This window comes from Schistocerca nitens, chromosome 6 (assembly GCF_023898315.1).
Source record: "Schistocerca nitens isolate TAMUIC-IGC-003100 chromosome 6, iqSchNite1.1, whole genome shotgun sequence".
Taxonomy (NCBI): Eukaryota; Metazoa; Arthropoda; class Insecta; order Orthoptera; family Acrididae; genus Schistocerca; species Schistocerca nitens.
This window is the reverse complement of record NC_064619.1, coordinates 175,197,236-175,219,450: the sequence shown is the minus strand read 5'-3', so window position 1 is coordinate 175,219,450 and position 22,215 is coordinate 175,197,236. Positions and strand designations below refer to the sequence as shown.

At 40.4% G+C, this 22,215-nt stretch overlaps 1 protein-coding gene across 1 annotated transcript in view; it reads right to left on the bottom strand.

Moving 5' to 3' along the window:
* Positions 1–2,521: 2,521 nt before the first annotated feature.
* The window catches only part of LOC126263277 (uncharacterized), an 881,511-nt gene continuing 861,817 nt past the window's right edge, over positions 2,522–22,215 (bottom strand). Inside the window, exon 16 of the mRNA XM_049960363.1 lies at positions 2,522–5,862. Coding sequence (XP_049816320.1) covers positions 5,692–5,862 — 171 coding nt within the window. The 3' untranslated portion in view covers positions 2,522–5,691. The remainder of the gene's footprint in view (positions 5,863–22,215) is intronic.

Here is a 22,215-nt window from a genome sequence, read left to right as displayed (position 1 = left end):
AAGTGTTTGTCTCTCTTGTGTATTGGAAGTGCATATTAATAACATAACAGGATCCACAGTTTGTCTATTGTGTTAATGCTGGGTAACAAGTAATGGGAAGATGACTAATTATGAAAACTATAATTTCTTTATTCAAATGATAGTGAGAAGCAACCTGTTAGTGGATTCCAATTAACTTTCATTTTAAATAGTAAAGTATTTAACCGAGAGAGACTTAACCTATATCCAATTAATGATTCTGCAGTGAATAGTAATAATAACGTTATAAAGACCATTCAGTTTGTATAAGCCCTGAAAGTGATAGTGTTTTTCTGTACCTGTTATAATTTTGCAAATAGTTTGTACTGCTCTAACTGTTAGTTTCAATCTTACCGTAAACATATGTATGTGTCAGAGTTCACTGCACTAGCGTGTGACAAAGTATAGTGTGTGTTTATCCATTAAAGTTACTAATAACTACTTTCTTAAACGAGAATGTTAATCTTTCTCTTGCCTAATTAGGCTGGCGACCGTTTTCGATTATCAGTTAAACAGTGCAGATAGGCAAAATTTTGTTTGTTACTGTTCAAACATTTACGTAATTCTGACTTTCATTTCCGATAAGCCACCTTCGTTAGGTACAACACGGTCAACATAGCAAAATTCCTCTCAGAGGGTAACACTGCTCTGTTGCTATACACCATAATTGCTTTAACAAAATAGTTTTATTTCACAACCTGTTTCCAGTTTTAAGGTTATGGTACAGTAGTAGCAGACGGGAGTGTTATAATACCTCCTGAGAATATCACCCAATTAGATAATTTTAAATGCCAACGCCCATGACGCAGTGGTAACACCGTCAGATCACAGAACTTAAGCGCTGTCGGGCTGGGCTAGCACTTGGATGGGTGACCATTCGGTCAGCCGAGCGCTGTTGGAAAGTGGGCTCCACTCAGCCTCTGTGAAGGAAACTGGGTAGCTACTTGATTGAGAAGTAGCGGCTCCGGTCTCGTAAACTGACTTACGGCCGTGAGAACGGTGTGCAAACCACATGCCCCTCCAGTGACTCCTGTGGGCTGTGAATCACACGATCGGTACCGTTGGGTCTTCATGGCCTGTTCGGGCGGAGTTTTTTTTTTTTTTTAGTTTTAATTTTAAATATCCCAAGATCGGGATTTCCTAGGATTGAAGGAAAATTAAAAAGCGAGGTTGGTTGCAAAAAATGGGTAGATAGTGCCTACACAACACTTAGCAATAGAAGCAGTGGCGTAAATCCTCTAATATGATAGAAACACAATCATTACCCTCTAGAAAAATAAGTAAATTAATGCTAAGAGTGGTAAGTAATAGAATAAGGATCAAAGACAACTGCTTTTGCTTCTTATTGTTCTTACTGTTTAAATATAAAGAATCAACTGAAGTATAAATAAATACAAATAGCCAGAAGAAATTTTGGCTTATATTAACAATAAGGCAGTGTCCTCCCAAAATCTAGTATGATCAAAACAATGTCAAAACACTGAACCATGGAATCGTACATATTACATGGGAAATTGTTCATCTTTAATTAGAGCCTAATGCAAGTATGACAAGCGTGTGACCTAAGAGAAAATCACATTTCTGTATTTCAGAATAATGATAGATTTGGTTGCAAAATTATATATCAGTAACGCATTTTGCCCTTTCGGGGCACCAACAGATTGTCTATAAAACAAGAAAACTTTGTATTACAAACAAACAGAGGAAGGAGTATGTTCCTATATTTTTATACTACGTAGCTAAAATAAACTAAAAGTACGAGTAATAGAAACTTAAATGTTCTTCATAAGAACATATAAAATGAAATCTGGACCTAGTTAAAAGAAAATTGCCATTACATCACCAAGAAGGTAGAAGAAGGTGGCGGAAAAATATCATAAACTATCACATGTTACCTTAAGCACAGCAGCAGACCCCACCATAGTAGGCCACTGCTAGGATTGTTCCTTTGAAAGGACACGGCCGACTTCCTTCCCCGTCCTTTCCTATCCGATGAGACCGATGACCTCGCTGTTTGGTCTCTTCCCTCAAACAATCAAATCCAATCCCCACTATAGCAGCATGGAACAGGACCACGCTTACAAGATACACGCTGTATGAGCCACACGCAGCTCAGGGTGCGCGCCAATGTACACTGCGATACACGCCGTCTAAGGTAGACCATACGTTTTGCAACAAAAATTTTTGAAGACCTGAAGACGACAGCAAAACCTGTCGAAACCTGTGGTTGAAAATTGAAGAAATATGTATGCGGTCTTGGCTTTAGAAAGACTTTTAGCAAGTAAAACAGTTCGCTTCCTCTCATTTCTCAATATGAGAAAATTCAATACTACTGCCAACAAGGTTTGATGCAGCAATAATGGATGGTTCAGCCAAATTACATGGTAAATTACTGTGTTCTGTGTAGAGACCTCGGAGATAAAAGAAAGTAGTTCTCTTATCGTTAATTGAATGTCATATGAGGAAACATATTTTGTAATATAAGAATGGATACCATCGTAAATTATATTTTATTGTAGTCGTGTCAATTGGTTACATACAAATGTTAAGGTACTATAATACAGTTTTTGTACAAAGAATAATGATATCAGAATATAACATCCATCCAAATAAGTCTTTTATATTAATGGTGAGTCATTTTCCTTAACTCTTGATTGCAAACGGTTTGCACACCGTATCGACTTCGGTTCAAATGATTCGTACTGGTATGGAGGGCCACACACACCTGTAATGATAGTATGGAGCGGAGCAGAAAGGGAGTTGGATTCTTTCGTCTGCTCTGGCACACGTATTTGGCTACATTTTCGAAGCTGTGTACATAGGCTACTGTCTCTCATCTTCCACTGAACCAGCACAGCGCGAAATGGCTACTTGTATTTAAGTGGTAGAAATAGAAAAAACACCAGTGAACGAGAGCTGAAGAGGATATCATGGGAGAGGTTAGCAACATATGAAGAAACATAGCGTGACAAAAAAAAGTGACAAATTTCTGCTGTAGCTGATAAATCATAATTAACAGTGTACAATGACGTTGGTAAAGTGTAAGTTAATAAAAGCAAAAACATACCAATGAACATGAGTTTACAAATCAACTGTAAATTTGTGATTGTGAGTCGCCACTGACTTCAGTAGGAAGTATCGCCCTACTTAGTAGAAATGTCAGTGAAATATAAACTTTTCGATTAATTTCTCTTCTAATTAGGCTCGAATTTCTCCAGCTGTCCATGGTTGTGGAACGTGGCAGATGTATACGGCCACCGACACTTTCTGCTGCTTACGTAAGACGACGACATGTGACGCCCGATATGGTCAGTGATGGACTTGTCTAACAGGGGCCACATCTTTATATCCAAGATCATCTGACATCAATCCTCGATATCACTCTTGGGAGTGATGTGAAGACCTCTTTCATTGATCCGATTCAAGAACTGACCAGAGAATTTTACAACCTTTTCAAGATTTACGAGATCATCCAGGGGGTGTCATAGACAATTTGTATCTCACTGCAGAGACGAGTATAGAGTTGCATCCAAGTCCGAGGGCGACACGCGAGACACCTCCTTGAACTGGTACCAGTATATATAAAAATGTACCACACAATGGGCTGAAGTAGTATTCTATTTCTTGCTAAGGTAGACCGAGGGTGAAATCTGCACCTAAGTCTTCGGGGACAACCAAAACGTTTACATTTCGCATACATTTCTACCAACAGGGGCAGTAATTTATAGTGAAGTCCGTATTCACAATTATGTGGCAAACGTGTCGCTTGGAGATTCGTGTTTGGTGGAACGTTTTTGCTTCTATTTTCGTGCACTTTCACCTGTCTCAGTTTTCGGTATCAATTACAATACACCCAGTATAAAATCTAGCAGATCATGTTAACTTAATGACAATGCGAGGTCCTCTACGAGGATATTGGTATTGCGTGGTGATGTTACGAAGTTTCGGGGATGACGAAGAAGGGTAAATGTGTTAATTTGAGGTAAGGAGCCCTAGTCCGGAAACGATCGATTCGGAAGTTGTAAGCGAAAATTGTTCCGACAACTATGACAGTAGAATATATGTATCGGTACAGTTGTTGCTAAGATTGTAAGGAAGGTAACTTTCAGACGTGGTAGTATGGACGAAAAGAAGAAGAAAATGGTAGGTAAACACAGCCTCTAAAATGCATACTTTAAGAGCGATGAGAACCTGTTCATCCTCGCTACTTTGAACCACATCTCTTCTACTGAACAAGTACCCATAGCTTCAACAGGATGCATTTGACACCCGATACTTACTGGACATTATTTCTTGTGTTGGTCCATACTACCTCCTTTAAAATATGGAAAGCAAAGAGCTTGCAGTACAGGAGATGTGTTTCACAATAGCGAAGATGAACAACTGCCCATAGCTCTTAAGGGATGAATTTCAGAGCCAATGTATTCCAGACTCTTTCTTCTTTTGGTCCATACTACAACCTCAGAAAGTTGCTTACCCTATAATCTTAGCCACAATTGTGATGGTACGTTTATTCCATTGTCAGAGCTATCACATCGATTTTCGAACAGATGGAATTACATTTTTGTGGGAAAATATTAAGCTTCAACTTTGTCTTCAGATTCTGTCCTTATCGAAGGACGATAATCGCTTATAACATTCGACTCCATCGTTTTTGAACCAGGATTTCTGTTTTCAGATTAATATATCTACGTTTCTCCATCATCTCTGAACGTGTGTAACGTCATTATCGAATCATCGTGGGTAATACTGAATACGTATCAATATTAAAATTATTTATAATTCTATCGAAGCTGCGGTGCGAAAAATCATCTATTTACGGTGGTTAGTTTCGGACGTGACGCCCACTATCAAACCGTTGACTTCATCGTATGTACTGATACATAATACAACAGTTAACTGGTGCTACGTGGCTAGGAAGATTGATAACACTCTGTACATGATGTCGAAAATGTTACTCACTATTTCCAGTTGTGGCTGTCTGTAAATGTGCTGGTTGTATTACGTGCCAATACTTATGAAGAAAGCGATGTTTTTATAATGGACGTCGTGCCCAAAACTAGTCAACGCATATAAAAGATTTTTCTCCACGCAGCTTCGACAGAAGTACCGAAAATAGTTTTAATAAAAGTAAATTGCTGACACGTTTTCCTGCATGATATTGGATGTCCACAAATATCATTATGCCAGCCTATAAGGAGGTTTATTTTTGATATTTATATCGAAAAATCGTTTTATGTTATTGACACCATTAATATGAAAACAGATGCATGATTGTTTCTAGAAGTAAAATATTCTTAACATAATAGATCAATGACTGTCGTCTCCCCACGATAAATATGCCGTAGTTCTATAGCCTGTTATGCTCAACTAAGCAGTCCGCGGTTGTCTGACGGGTGCAGAGCAATGAAAGGAAATAAGTTTCCGGTGGATTAAGAATGGGAGGGAAAACCGGCATGCAAACCACTAGAGTTTGCGGCATCTTACGAACAGCACAGTGTCCGTACCCTCCCCTCGGTCCCCCTGCTACCACCTACACGCGCCTCCTGTGAGGCGCACAGTGCCCCCACGCTGCGGGCACCGCCAGCCAGTGCCTGGGCAGCCGCGTCGCGCCGCGGTAACCACTCAGCGGTGTTGGAGGTGGTGCGGCAGCGGCGGCTGCGGGTGGCGCGGCTACGAAACCTCGATGCCGGTGTGCACCTGGCCGCTGGAGGTGTCGGAGTCGCTGCGGTCCTCGACGCTCCCGCTGCCACCTCCGGATGACGTGGCGTTCAGGTGGTAGCCCATCTCGTGGTAGCGCACCGGGTACGTCAGCTGGTTGCCCTTGTCCCACGTGAACAGCTCCTGTCGACACACGAGAGCAGGACGTACAAAATCGGGTATTATAACACTTCCGTACGTTAACGGAATTCTGCCTCACGTCCACATACAGGATCAACAAAATATCCTCCTATTGTTGAGGAATACACGGAAACTGGTCCATATACACCGAAGCTACAAAGAAACTGGGAGAGGCATGCGTATTCAAATACAAAAACATGGTTCAAATGGCTCTGAGCACTATGGGACTTAATTTCTGAGGTCATCAGTCCTCTAGAACTTAGAACTACTTAAACCTAACCAACCTAAGCACATCACACACATCCATGCCCGAGGCAGGATTCGAACCTGCGACCGTAGCAGTCGCGCGGTTCCAGACTGTGGCGCCTAGAACCGCTCGGCCACTCCGGCCGGCTATTCAAATACAGAAATATGTAAACAGGCAGGATACGGCGATACTGGGTAGTCCTTTGATCATGACCGGCCCAAATATCTCACGAAATAAGCGACAAACGAAAGAACTTTTTTTTTCTTTTTTTTTTTTTTTGGTCATCAGTCTACTGACTGGTTTGATGCGGCCCGCCACGAATTCCTTTCCTGTGCTAACCTCTTCATCTCAGAGTAGCACTTGCAACCTACGTCCTTACTTATTTGCTTGACGTATTCCAATCTCTGCCTTCCTCTACAGTTTTTGCCCTCTACAGCTCCCTCTAGTACCATGGAAGTCATTCCCTCATGTCTTAGCAGATGTCCTATCATCCTGTCCCTTCTCCTTATCAGTGTTTTCCACATATTCCTTTCCTCTCCGATTCTGCGTAGAACCTCCTCATTCCTTACCAGTCCACCTAATTTTCAACATTCGTCTATAGCACCACATCTCAAATGCTTCGATTCTCTTCTGTTCCGGTTTTCCCACAGTCCATGTTTCACTACCATACAATGCTGTACTCCAGACGTACATCCTCAGAAATTTCTTCCTCAAATTAAGGCCGGTATTTGATATTAGTAGACTTCTCTTGGCCAGAAATGCCTTTTTTGCCATAGCGAGTCTGCTTTTGATGTCCTCCTTGCTCCGTCCGTCATTGGTTATTTTACTGCCTAGGTAGCAGAATTCCTTAACTTCATTGACTTCGTGACCATCAGTCCTGATGTTAAGTTTCTCGCTGTTCTCATTTCTACTACTTCTCATTACCTTCGTCTTTCTCCGATTTACTCTCAAACCATACTGTGTACTCATTAGACTGTTCATTCCGTTCAGCAGATCATTTAATTCTTCTTCACTTTCACTCAGGATAGCAATGTCATCAGCGAATCGTATCATTGATATCCTTTCACCTTGTATTTTAATTCCACTACTGAACCTTTCTTTTATTTCCATCATTGCTTCCTCGATGTACAGAATGAAGAGTAGGGGCGAAAGGCTACAGCCTTGTCATACACCCTTCTTAATACGAGCACTTCGTTCCTGATCGTCCACTCTTATTATTCCCTCTTGGTTGTTGTACATATTGTATATGACCCGTCTCTCCCTATAGCTTACTCCTACTTTTTTCAGAATCTCGAACAGCTTGCACCATTTTATATTGTCGAACGCTTTTTCCAGGTCGACAAATCCTATGAAAGTGTCTTGATTTTTCTTTAGCCTTGCTTCCATTATTAACCGTAACGCCAGAATTGCCTCTCCCGTCCCTTTACTTTTCCTAAAGCCAAACTGATCGTCACCTAGCGCATTCTCAATTTTCTTTTCCATTCTTCTGTATATTATTCTTGTAAGCAGCTTCGATGCATGAGTTGTTAAGTTGATTGTGCGATAATTCTCGCACTTGTCAGCCAGACTCATATATTCTACACACCAACGTGAATAGTCGTTTTGTTGCCACTTCCCCCAATGATTTTAGAAATTCTGATGCAGTGTTATCCATCCCTTCTACCTTATTTGACCGTAAGTCCTCAAAAGCTCTTTTAAATTCCGATTCTAATAATGGATCCCCTATCTCTTCTAAATCGACTCCTGTTTCTTCTTCTATCACATCAGACAAATCTTCACCCCCATAGAGGCTTTCAATGTATTCTTTCCACCTATCTGCTCTCTCCTCTGCATTTAACAGTGGAATTCCCGTTGCACTCTTAATGTTACGAACGTTGCTTTTAATGTCACCAAAGCTTGTTTTGACTTTCCTGTATGCTGAGTCTGTCCTTCCGACATTCATATCTTTTTCGATGTCTTCACATTTTTCCTGCAGCCATTTCGTCTTAGCTTCCCTGCACTTCCTATTTACTTCATTCCTCAGCGACTTGTAATTCTGTATTCCTGATTTTCCCGGAACATGTTTGTACTTCCTCCTTTCATCAATCTACTGAAGTATTACTTCTGTTACCCATGGTTTCTTCGCATCTACCTTCTTGTACCTATGTTTTCCTTCCCAACATCTGTGATGGCCCTTTTTAGAGATGTCTATTCCTCTTCAACTGTACTGCCTACTGCGGTATTCCTTATTGCTGTATCTATAGCGTTAGAGAACTTCAAACGTATCTCGTCATTCCTTAGTAGTTCCGTATCCCACTTCTTTGCGTATTGATTCTTCCTGACTAATGTCTTGAACTTCAGCCTACTCTTCATCACTACTATATTGTGATCTGAGTCTATATCTGCTCCTGGGTACGCCTTACAATCCAGTATCTGATTTCGGAATCTCTGTCTGATCATGATGTAATCTAATTGAAATCTTCCCGTATCTCCCGGCCTTTTCCAAGTATACCTCCTCCTCTTGCGATTCTTGAACAGGGTATTCGCTATTACTAGCTGAAACTTGTTACAGAACTCAATTAGTCTTTCTCCTCTTTCATTCCTCGTCCCAAACCCATATTCTCCAATAACCTTTTCTTCTACTCCTTCCCCTACAACTGCATTCCAGCCGCCCATGACTTATTAGATTTTCGTCCCCCTTTACATACTGAATTACCCTTTCAATATCCTTATACACTTTCTCTATCTGTTCATCTTCAGCTTGCGACGTCGGCATGTATACCTGAACTATCGTTGTCGGTGTTGGTCTGCTGTCGATTCTGATTAGAACAACCCGGTCACTGAACTGTTCACAGTAACACACCCTCTGCCCTACCTTCCTATTCATAACGAATCCTACACCTGTTATACCATTTTCTGCTGCTGTTGATATTACCCGATACTCATCTGACCAGAAACCCTTGTCTTCCTTCCACTTCATTTCACTGACCCCTACTATATCTAGATTGAGCCTTTGCATTTCCGTTTTCAGATTTTCTAGTTTCCCTACCACGTTCAAGCTTCTGACATTCCACGCCCCGACTCGTAGAACGTTATCCTTTCGTTGATTATTCAACCTTTTTCTCATGGTAACCTCCCCCTTGGCAGTCCCGGAGATCCGAATGGGGGACTATTCCGGAATCTTTTACCAATGGAGAGATCATCATGACACTTCTTCAAATACAGGCTACATGTCCTGCGGATACACGTTACGTGTCTTTAATGCAGTGGTTTCCATTGCCTTCTGCATCCTCATGTCGTTGATCATTGCTGATTCTTCCGCCTTTAGGGGCAGTTTCCCACCCCTAAGACAAGAGAGTGCCCTGAACCTCTATCCGCTCCTCCGCCCTCTTTGACAAGGCCGTTGGCAGAATGAGGCTAACTTCTTATGCCGGAAGTCTTCGGCCGCCAATGCTGATTATTTATCAAAATTTAGGCAGTGGCGTGGATCGAACCCGGGACCGAAAACGTTTTGATTATGAATCAAAGACGTTAACCCTAGACCACGGGTACGATTACGAAAAATCTACAGAGAACGAAACTCGTCTAGCTTGAAGAGGGAAACCAGATGGCGCTATGCGTGGCTCGCTAGACGGCGCTGCCATAGATCAAACGGATATCAACTGCGCTTTTTAAAAATAGGAACCCTCATTTCTTATTGCATATTCGTGCAGTAAGTAAAGAAATACGAATGTTTTAGTTGCACCAGTCCCTCAGACCTCAAGAAGAATAAAATAATTCCAATCCCAAAGAAAGCAGGTGTTGACAGATGTGAAAAATACCGTAATATCAGTTTAATAAGTCACAGCTGCAAAATACTATCGCGAATTCTTTACAGACAAATGGAAAAAGTGGTAGAAGCCGACCTCGGGGAAGATCAGTTTGGATTCCGTAGAAATATTGGAACACGTGAGACAATACTGACCCTACGACTTATCTTAGAAGAAAGATTAAGGAAAGCCAAACCTACATTTCTAGTATTTGTAGACTTAGAGCAAGCTTTTAAAAATGTTGACTGGAATACTCTCTTTCAAATTCTAAAGGTGGCAGGGGTAAAATACAGGGAGCGAAAGGCTATTTACAATTTGTACAGAAACCAGATGGTAGTTATAAGAGTCGAGGGACATGAAAGGGAACCAGTGATTGGGAAGGGAGTGAGACAGGGTTGTAGCCTCTCCCCGATGCTATTCAATCTGTATATTGAGTAAGCAGTAAAGGAAACAAAAGAAAAATTCGGAGTAGGCATTAAAATCCATGGAGAAGGAATAATAACTTTAAGGTTCGCCGATGACATTGTAATTCTGTCAGAGACAGCAAAGGACTTGGAAGAACAGTTGAACAGAATGGACAGAGTCTTGAAAGGAGGGTATAAGATGAACATCAACAAAATCAAAACAAGGATAATGGAATGTAGTCGAATTAAGTTGGGTGATGGTGAGGGAATTAGATTAGGAAATGAGACACTTAAAGTAGTAAAGGAGTTTTGCTATTTGGGGAGCAAAATAACTGATGATGGTCGAAGTAGAGAGGATATAAAATGTAGACTGGCAATGGCAAGGAAAGCGTTTCTGAAGAAGAGAAATTTGTTAACATCGAGTATAGATTTAAATGTCAGGAAGACGTTTCTGAAAGTATTTGTATGGAGTGTAGCCATGTATGGAAGTGAAACGTGGACGATACATAGTTTAGACAAGAAGAGAATAGAAGCTTTCGAAATGTGGTGCTATAGAAGAATGCTGAAGATTAGTTGGGTAGATCACATAACTAATGAGGAGGTATTGAATAGAATTGGGGAGAAGAGGAGCTTGTGGCACAACTTGACTAGAAGAAGGGATCGGTTGGTAGGACATGTTCTGAGGCATCAAGGGATCATCAATTTAGTACTGGAGGGCAACGTGGAGGGTAAAAATCGTAGAGGGAGACCAAGAGATGAGTACACTAAGCAGATTCAGAAGAATGTAGACTGCAGTAGGTAGTGGGAGATGAAGAAGCTTGCACAGGATAGAGTAGCATGGAGAGCTGCATCAAACCAGTCTCAGGACTGAAGACCACAACAACATCAACAGTTGCACTACTTTTTTCAGTTGCACCACTTTTTTCGCTTTGTGATATATGGCGCTGTAATAGTCACAGACATATGGCACACAGTTGTAGACGAACACTTGGTAACAGGTAGGTTTTTTTAAATTAAAATACGGAACGTAGGTACGTTTGAACATTTTATTCGGTTGTTCCAGTGTGATACATGTACCTTTGTGAACTTATCATTTCTGTGAACGCATGCTGTTACAACGTGATTACCTTTAAATACCACATTAATGCAATAAATGCTCAAAATGATGTCCATCAACCTCAATGCATTTGGCAATACGTGTAACGACATTCCTCTCAACAGCCAGTAGTTCGCCTTCCGTAATGTTCGTACATGCATTGACAATGCGCTGACGCATGTTGTCAGGCGTTGTCGGTGGATCATGAGAGCAAACATCCTTCAACTTTCCCCACAGAAAGAAATACGGGGACGTCAGATCCGATGAACGTGCGGGCCATGGTATGGTGCTTCGATGACCAATCCACCTGTCATGAAATATGCTATTCAATACCGCTTCAACCGCACGCGACCTATGTGCCGGACATTCATCATCTTGGAAGTACATTGCCATTCTGTCATGCAGTGAAACAGATTGTAGTAACATCGGTACAGAACATTACGTATGAAATTAGCATACATTGCACCATCGATAAAATGGGGGCCAATTATCTTTCCTCCCATAATGCCGCTCCATACATTAACGTGCCAAGGTCGCCGATGTTCCACTTGTCGCACCCATCGTGGATTTTCCGTTGCCCAATAGTGCATAGTATGCCGGTTTACGTTACCGCTGTTGGTGAATGACGCTTCGTCGCTAAATAGATTGCGTAATTTCTCTTGTGCGCAGTGGCAGAACTATACACGACGTTTAAAGTCGTCGCCATGCAATTCCTGGTGTATAGAAATATGGTACGGGTGCAATCGATGTTGATGTAGCATTCTCAACACCGAAGTTTTTGAGATTCCCGATTCTCGCGCAATTCGTCTGCTATTGATGTGCGGATTAGCCGCGACAGCAGCTAAAACACCTACTTGGGCATCATCATTTGTTGCACGTCGTGGTTGACGTTTCACATGTGGCTGAACACTTCCTGTTTCCTTAAATAACGTAACTATCCGGCGAACGGTCCCGACACTTGGATGATGTCGTCCAGGATACCGAGCAGCATATATATAATACGCCCGTTGGGCATTTTGATCACATTAGCCATACATCAACACGATATCGAACTTTTTCGCAATTGGTAAACGGTCCATTTTAACACGGCTAATGTATCACGAAGAAAATACCGTCCGCACTGGCGGAATGTTGAGTGATACCACGTACTTATACATTTGTGACTATTACAGCGCCATGTATCACAAAGCGAAAAAAGAGGTCCAACTAAAACATTCATATTTCTTTACGTACTACACGAATGTGTAATAAAAAATAGGGGTTCCTATTTAAAGAAAACGCTGTTGATATCCGTTTGACCTATGGCAGCGCCATCTAGCGGGCCTACCATGGCGCGATTTGGTTTCCCCCTTCAAGCTAGACGAGTTTTGTTCTTTGTAGTTTTTTTGTTTGATGATTATTTCGAGAGATATTTGGCGCGGTCACTATCAATGGACCGCCCTGTATAAGACAACAAGACTCTGGCGCAATTTTTAGAACGGTTACTGCTGCTACAAAGGCCGGTTATCAAGACAAGTGAGTGTGAAAGTGGTGTTATAGTCGGCGTACGAGTGATGGGACACAGAATCTCCGAGGTAGCGATCAAGTGGGGATTTTCCCCTACCGATCCATTTCACGAGTGTACCGTGAATATCAGGAATCGGGTAAAATATCAAATCTCCGCCATCGCTGTGGCCGGGAAAAGATTTTGCAAGAACGGGACCAACGACCACTGAAGACAATCGTTCAACGTGACAGAAGTGCAACCCTACTGCAAATTGCTCCAGATTTCAGTGCTGGGCCAAGAACAAGTGTCAGCGTGCAAACCATTCAACGAAACTTCATCGATAGGGGCTTTCGGAGCTGAAGGCCCACTCGTGTACCCTTTACTTCTATCCTGGGTTCGTCAACACCGCCATTGGACTGTTGATGACGGGAAACATGTTATCTGGTCGGACGAGTCTCATTTCAAATTGTATCGAGAGAATGGACGTGTACGGGTACACAAACAAACTCATGAATCCATGGACCCTGCATGGCAGCAGGGTACTGTTCAAGCTAGTGGAGGCTATATAACGGTGTGGGGTGTATGCAGTTGGAGTGAAATGCGACCTCTGATACGTGTAAATACCACTCTGACGGGTGACACGTACGTAAACATCCTGTCTGATCACTTGCATTCATCCATGTCCATTGTGCTTTCCGACAAACTTGGGCAATTCCAGCAGGACACTGAGACACCCCACATGACCAGACGTACAACAGAGTGGCTCCAGGAACACTCTTCTGATTTTAAACACTTCCACTGGGCACCAAACTCCACAGACATGAACGTTATTGAACATATCTGGTATGCCTTGCAACGTGCTGTTCAGAAGAGATCTCCACCCCTGGTACTCTCACGGATTTATGGACAGCCCTGCGGGATTCATCGTGTCAATTCGCTGAAGCACTACTTCAGACCTGGCACATCGTGTTGCGACACTTCTGCCTGCTCTCGAGGGCCCAACACGATATTAGGCAGGTGTACCAGTTTCTTTGCCTCCTTCGTGTATATTACAGGAATAAACTACATATAAGCATATAGTCAAATTGCTGCCTAGTGTGCGTTCTCTCTGACAGTGATTTTTGGGATTGTTGAAATTAGCAAAGTAATTAATGGACTGTTTCATGGAAGGTAAAATTACTTCCCAACAAGAAATTACAACAAAATATTGGATACATAGGCTTCGCCTGGAATATGCCAATGAATAGTTGTATAAGTTTAGGTTATTGTGATAATTTTTACTTTGGCACCATCTAGTTACAGCCGAACGAAACATAATTTTTGTGCCATATGCGTTTCGCCTTTATTCTTTGCACAGCATCTTTAGTGTCCTAGAATATGTAAATATTTTTGTTTATACAATTTACATTTAGGACGTTGTATATAATCAGTTATGGCAGTTTCTGCTTTTCTATGAGACAGCAATAATTAAATTTCTACTTAAAATTTTGTGAATGTTGATCTGCATTTTGTCTTTTTCTTCCTTTGCTAGCGCTGTTCTTCTCATTATAATTGCCGTTTGAAAATTTGTTTTCAGACTTCACCGCAATAGAAACTGAACACTTGTTTTGATGTTATGTTTTTTCGCTGGTGTTATCGGCTGTATAATGTTACTGTCAACTTTTGAATATGTTTTAAAACATGGTACGAAGAACACATCAGGTATTGTAAGTATAAAAAAAACACTTCATATTTGCAGAGCCCTTAGAATAAAACAACCACCATCCTACAAACATGCAACGATATGAGAACAATCCGAATAAGCAACCATGAAAAATATCTGATACAAATGCAGTAAAACTAGCACATCCAGAAAGCCATTGCTGAGAAGTAATGTGATAAATGAGCAAACAAACGTCAATATACACTCTCTACTAAACTTAATAAAAGGAATGATAAGGTAAAAATCATGCTGCCACATTAAAACAAATTCATAATCTCTCTCTCTCTCTCTCTCTCTCTCTATTTGACGCAAACACACACACACACACACACACACACACACACACACACACACACACACACCAGCGCGAGCATACATACTCACACCATTACCATACAAAAAGTAAGAAACTGTGTATACTATCACTTGTATCACACCAAAGGAAATAAATACCATGTCGCACACACACACACACACACACACACACACACACACACTCACACAAAAACAGATGCACACGCAACCGGTTCACAGATATCACAAAAACACATTCATTAGTTGGCAATAACATCCGACAGTTGTCAACACCACCTAAAACATAGCATTGTAACAAGTGTTGAGTTCCTAAGCCTGAAAACAAAATTTCAAATGGCAACTATAAGAATAAGAGTAGCACTAACGAAGAAACAAAACCGCAACATATAGATCAACATCAACTTAAATCTGTAAGTATAATTTAAATTTTTATTAGATCATAGAAAATCAAAAAGTGACACTACTGTTTCTAACCTATATATGCAACATCCTAAGCGTAAACTAAATAGTAGAAAGAAATACGTATACATATTTTAGGTTACTGAAGACGCCATGCAGGAAATGAAGGCGAAACGCGTTTGGCATACAAATTATATTTCCTTCAGTTGTAATTAGACCAGGCCAGGCAAAGCTTTGCACGGAAGCCATTTCCTCCAACACTACTCGCGTAGTGACGTCAAGCTTCGCTGTAGCCCACAGTTCGCTTGTTTACTAGCAATCGTGTGGAGCAGACTCTCTTAGGCTGATCCCTAAAAGCACAGGCTTTCGCATGTTAACTGGCTTAACTTCGTAGGCGTATCGCTGTTTTGTTAGTCTGCTAGCTCTTGGTGTTTTGTTCAGATTTACTCTCATAAATATTGCTCTGTCGTTCAGATTGAAAACTTGACTATTGCTGTATCTATTATTTTGGGTTTTATATGGTTATTACTGTGACTGTTCTTGTGTTTCAGTTCTCAACAAAGTCGAAACAAAAGAATACTGAAAAGCATGCTTTCAGTGAGGAATGGAAGACTGAGTAATTCTTTTTACACAATTTCAATGAAATGCTCCAGTGTTTAACATGCACAAGTAAAAAATGCTCAAGTCAAAGCAACGGTAATAATCTTGTTCGACATTTCTCTTCGCTTCGCAAAATATCACACGGACGTTACTGACATGACGAACTATACAATTAAAGAAAGAGACATAAGACAACGCGTGAACGATCAAGTCTTAAAGAAAGATTTTGTCTTTGCAGGGATCGATAGCCTCCAAATGCTTAATAGAGGAAATAATGGTCTGCAGTTGATTGTAATGTAGACGATCTTTATTTAAATCGTTCTATTACCTAATATCCCCGACTTTTTTATTTCAAGCAGCTGTAGAACCAAGGTGGAAAAGTATCACATTGTCTGGATACTTCTTAATATATCACCATGTATAAGTAACACATTACACACCTCACATAAACATACCACTTTACCATGTGAAATACCTATTGGCATGTTTACTGTTGTGTATGAAATGTCATAATTGTCAAATTATTTTCAACACACGTAAAAAGTAGACTTTATATTTCATCCTTACATTGAGATGTTATATTCCATCAGTATACTGTGAATGAATCCACACTGATATGACAGCTGTAAACATCATTTTCGAACTTTGCTCTAGGAACTACAGCTTGACGACTAAGAGCAGCTAATATATTGTTGTCAAAGATAAAAATACACTCAAACACTGTAGCGATATCGATAGCAAATATCAGAGGCACGTTACATATATTGTTGGTGTGTTAGACTTGGTTGATGTGTTGTATATCAGACAACCAGCGAGCAAAGACTGCTTACGGCCGTACAAACAGACCTAATTAAATATTTTAGTCAGTAAGTTAACAATAATATCTGAAGTAAATACAAATTTAACAAAATATTGAAAAATGAACAATCTTTAGAGTATCGTTTTGGCAGTATTGTGCGTCCAGTAAGGTGTACCCAGAAAATAGTGTCGTTTGTACTCTGAATCTCGTGCATGTTTATTACATCATCACAACTTACCCATTTTAGCGAAGACAAAGTGAGGATTCTGCCTGCTTGTCAGTAATAATATAATTATATTGAAATTGTATTTCTATGGAGCACTCTTTTGTAAGAAATGCCAATAGTTTAGCTTCAGTGAGTCTATTTATAGCATCCAGACATCGATGATCTATGATATAAGACATTCGTTAAGTCTGGCTCACCAGTAATTAATGGTTTGTTCATTTTTCAATACTTTGCGAAATTTTTACTTATTTCATATATTATTGTGAATGTACTGTGTACAGTAGTTTATTATGTCTGTTTGTACGACCTTAAAAAGTGAATGGTCGCTGACTGACTTATATACAACACATGAACTAAGTCTGGCACACCAGCAATGCCTCTCACATTGGCTATAGATTATCTTACAGTGTTCGGATGTATATATATCTTTGACAACAAAATACTACCTGCTTCTCCTTGTCAAGCTGTAGTACTTAGAGCATATGATGTTCAAAGTAGTCACGTTACAGTGGATTAATTCACAATGTAATAATGGAATATAATGTCTAATTTGTACGTGTAGTGAAAAATAAATTGTCAATTATGCCATATAATACATAATATCACACATGTAACTAGTAATTTTGCAAGTGATATGTTAATGTGAACTGTGTAATGTGTCACTCACTCATATATGGTGATGTATAGCGACGTGATATTTTTCCACGTTGGCTTTACAGGTACTTCCAGATGACAAGTCAAGATAATTAGCTGACAGCACGATCTAAATAATGATCGTCTACAGTACACGCTACTTTAGACCATATTTTCTTTTATTAAGGAAAAGAGTTTAACTGCCTCATGTGTGGTACGTTTAAAATTAGTAATAGCTCAAAAAAGATTTAGAATATGGAATAGAAACGGCAAAAGCAGTTTGTTACTGTGATGCTGCTGAGCATTTTAAAACACTGGCTTTGCCACATAACAGAGTAAAAAGTCATGTTCTTCATATGGGACATGTCGGAAAAAAGGAATGAACTATGTACTGGTAAATTGTCGGCATTATTCTTTGTGTGAGAACGAGAGTACTGATCGCACAGATCTTAGTCAACCACTAATTTTTATTCGTCGAATAATGGTCGACTTTTCTGTACCAGTACATGAACAGTTACTCAGAACAACGTATTTGGGTGTTTTTAGGGCAGTGCTAACAAAATTGGTGGTTTAAAAAGTACTCTGCTATTTGCGTGGATGGTACATCGGCTACGGTCGAAAGCGAAAATGGCTTAGTTGGTTGTTGTTGTTGTGGTCTTCAGTCCTGAGACTGGTTTGATGCAGCTCTCCATGCTACTCTATCCTGTGCAAGCTTCTTCATCTCCCAGTACCTACTGCAACCTACATCCTTCTGAATCTGCTTAGTGTATTCATCTCTTGGCCTCCCTCTATGATTTTTACCCTCCACGTTGCCCTCCAATACTAAATTGGTGATCCCTTGATGCCTCAGAACATGTCCTACCAATCGGTCACTTCTTCTAGTCAAGTTGTGTCACAAACTTCTCTTCTCCCCAACCCTATTCAATACTTCATCATTAGTTATGTGATCTACCCATCTAATCTTCAGCATTCTTCTGTAGCACCACATTTCGAAAGCTTCTATTCTCTTCTTGTCCAAACTCCTTATAGTCCATGTTTCACTTCCGTACGTGGCTACACTCCATACAAATACTTTCAGAAACGACTTCCTGACACTTAAACCTACACTCGATGCCAACAAATTTCTCTTCTTCAGAAATGCTTTCCTTGCCATTGCCAGTCTACATTTTATATCCTCTCTACTTCGACCATCATTAGTTATTTTGCTCCCCAAATAGCAGAACTCCTTTACTACTTTAAGTGTCTCATTTCCTAATCTAATTTCCTCACCATCACCCGACTTAATTCGACTACATTCCATTATCCTCGTTTTGCTTTTGTTGATGTTCATCTTATATCCTCCTTTCAAGACACTATCCATTCCGTTCAACTGTTCTTCCAAGTCCTTTGCTGTCTCTGACAGAATTACAATGTCATCGGCGAACCTTAAAGTTATTATTCCTTCTCCATGGATTTTAATACCTACTCCGAATTTTTCTTTTGTTTCCTTTACTGCTTCCTATATATACAGATTGAACAACATCGGGGAGAGGCTACAACCCTGTCTCACTCCCTTCCCAACCACTGCTTCCCTTTCATGTCCCTCGACTCTTATAACTGCCATCTGGTTTCTGTACAAATTGTAAATAGCTTTTCGCTCCCTGTATTTTACCCCTGCCACCTTTAGAATTTGAAAGAAAGTATTCCAGTCAATATTGTCAAAAGCTTTCTCTAAGTGTACAAATGCTAGGAACGTAGGTTTGCCTTTCCTTAATCTAGCTACTAAGGTAAGCGTAGGGTCAATATTGCCTCACGTGTTCCAATATTTCTACGGAATCCAAACTGATCTTCCCCGAGGTCGGCCTCTACTAGTTTTTCCATTCGTCTGTAAAGAATTCGTGTTAGTATTTTGCAGCCGTGACTTACTAAACTGATATTACGGTAATTTTCACATCTGTCAACACCTGCTTTCTTTGGGATTGGAGTTATTATATTCTTCTTGAAGTCTGAGGGTATTTCGCCTGTCTCATACATCTTGCTCACCAGATGGTAGAGTTTTGTCAGGACTGGCTCTCCCAAGGCTGTCAGTAGTTCTAATGGAATGTTGTCTACTCCCGGGGCCTTGTTTCGTCTCAGATCTTTCAGTGCTGTGTCAAACTCTTCACGCAGTATCGTATCTTAGTTGGTAAGTTAAGGAAAAACAGAATAAATTAATTAACTTTGTATTGCGTCATACATTAGGAAGCACTATGGGGGAAAAGCGGCATTGTTTTCCGCAATGAAAGATGTGACGAAAATTAAGACTGCCGTAAATATTTAAATATCTCGTTAATGTAGGTACTAGAATCTGGGACAAGTAAACAAAAATCAAAGTTTTGGTAGTCTATGTCTTAAGACGTTTACTTTGAGGGACTAGGCAGGTCTCATGACCAAGACCGACTGTCAGTTATTCCTGAAATTGGCCGGTGTGGCTGTGGCTGGATCGTCACGACACCGCATGGTTCGCGTTGGAGGGGGAAGTATTTGCTGGAGGGGAATGTGTCGCGAGCCACTCTTTGCCAGGTCTGAATTAAACGGTCCCAAAGCTTAATTCTGGAGACATTCACCCGTCATGCACAAGAACTGGGGTGCACGTAAATATTGTAAACATTGCTTATGAGGACGAAGCAAACGTATATGTTAGGTGGATACACATTGCTCTTAGAAGACGTCAACAACTGGCGTTAGCTTACGAACGACAATACACTGTGAACACTGCAGCCAACATTTACGTATGTTGTTTCTTACCTCAAAAAAAAAAAAAAACGAAAAGTTTTACCACAGCTTTGCTTGACTGATACTGAAGTGTGTCTTTCCTCAACGCTTCAGTTATTTACAGGAAAGCATGCATCTGGTCGACCGGGAGCGTGTGGCCTAGCGTGTCGATTCATCACTAGGGAACGTGGGGATTACAGGTAACGGACTACAGCGTTGGATATACTGTGCATGCATAATTATGTACAGCCATAAAAGTTACTGCCAGGCAGCTTAAATACGCTATTATGATTCAGATTATCAGATCGGTATGTTAGAAACTCAAATTCCATTGGACCTAGTCTTTGCCTGTAGACATTTAGAAATCTCTGCAAACATAGAAACACAAGGCTTATCTACACCGATGCTTCGAACAACGAAGCATAATGATAGCTGAGTTATGGCTCTACGAGGAGCGTTTCTATGCACCGAGAAACATCAGGATATCCAGATTGTTATCCTCTTCGATACCAGAATAACGCAACAGCTACTGAGATAGCGCTACAGTGAACGACGCTATCATTCGACGGCCTACGACACAATTAACCTGATATGCACAACACCAGATGAGGTGCCAAAAGCCGTTACTTTTGAGGGAGAGAAAAATCCCATTTGCAGTCCTTTTAAAGCTTCTCAAACTATTAATACTAGAGAAGTAGAATGTAGAATTGGAACAGTCATCATAATACAAAGGCCGAGATTATGACAAAATTAACCAGGTAACAGATGACTATGTTCAGATGTGAGAAACAATAGTGCAGTAGATTCGAGAACATTATACTCCGTATTATGTTCGCTGAATCAAACACTATCACACTGGTTTGGTAGTACTTGTATTTTGCTACTGCAGTATAGAACAGATGTCAATCACATTTTCTTTGGTTGTCAGGTAGACGTAATACTACAACTGTTACAACATATGCTCGATATGGACTGCCCTCCTCTGACTTCTACAATTACGCTGATATGCCTAAAATATTTTAAGCGTATTCTATCTATTATAGTCAGTTTTGATTGAAGTGCAGATGCCCTTTTAATATGATGCACTTGAACAGAATTATTCATAAGTACCTCCGAAGTTTTAGAAACTGTGCCACAAATTTGTTGCCATCTTTCAATATTTATCTAGAACTACGAGGATAAGAGAAATTAGGGAGTGTACCGTCCATACCATATAAAGAGTGATTTCTACCTCGCATATCAAGCGAATTAAATTCAACAGATTGCATTATAATTTGAATCCAGTGTACAATTTGTTGTGGTATATGTATGTAGACGTAGGTGTCCAACTGTTAGTGTAATACAATGAGCAAACCGGATTCACGGAAGAGATCGATAAGTTTCATAAAAGTAACACCCTTTTCTTCAAGTGCATTATTTCACAACATCAGAGTCATACGTAAATAAGAGAAATGAGGTATACTTAATATTAGGAAACGACTGTGTCAGTAATTTGCAATATCGGATCACTCCCGCATTTCACTGGACTCCTGGTACATGTGGAAGAGCGAGTCAATGTATTTCAGATTCGAAACCTGTATAGAAATAGACGGAGTGCGCTTAGACAAGTAATTCAAATTTCAAAGCATGTAAAAATTTACCCGAAGCGTGTTTCGCACATATCAGTGACTACTGCCTCACAATAGTGTGGTATTGAGACACGTGCATAGTTACACTTTTCTTTTCTTTTTGTCTGAGAAACATTATCCTAAAAACACTGCCTTTTTGAATCTTTGTATAATGTCATACACGCTGGATATCGCAAGGTTGGCCTAAAGGTTGCTTCTGATATTGGAATATTGTCTTAAAGGATCCACAGTAAGGAACAGCAAGAAAAATGGCAATAATCCAGCGATCACAGTGTCTTCAGGTAAATTAAAAGTACAACT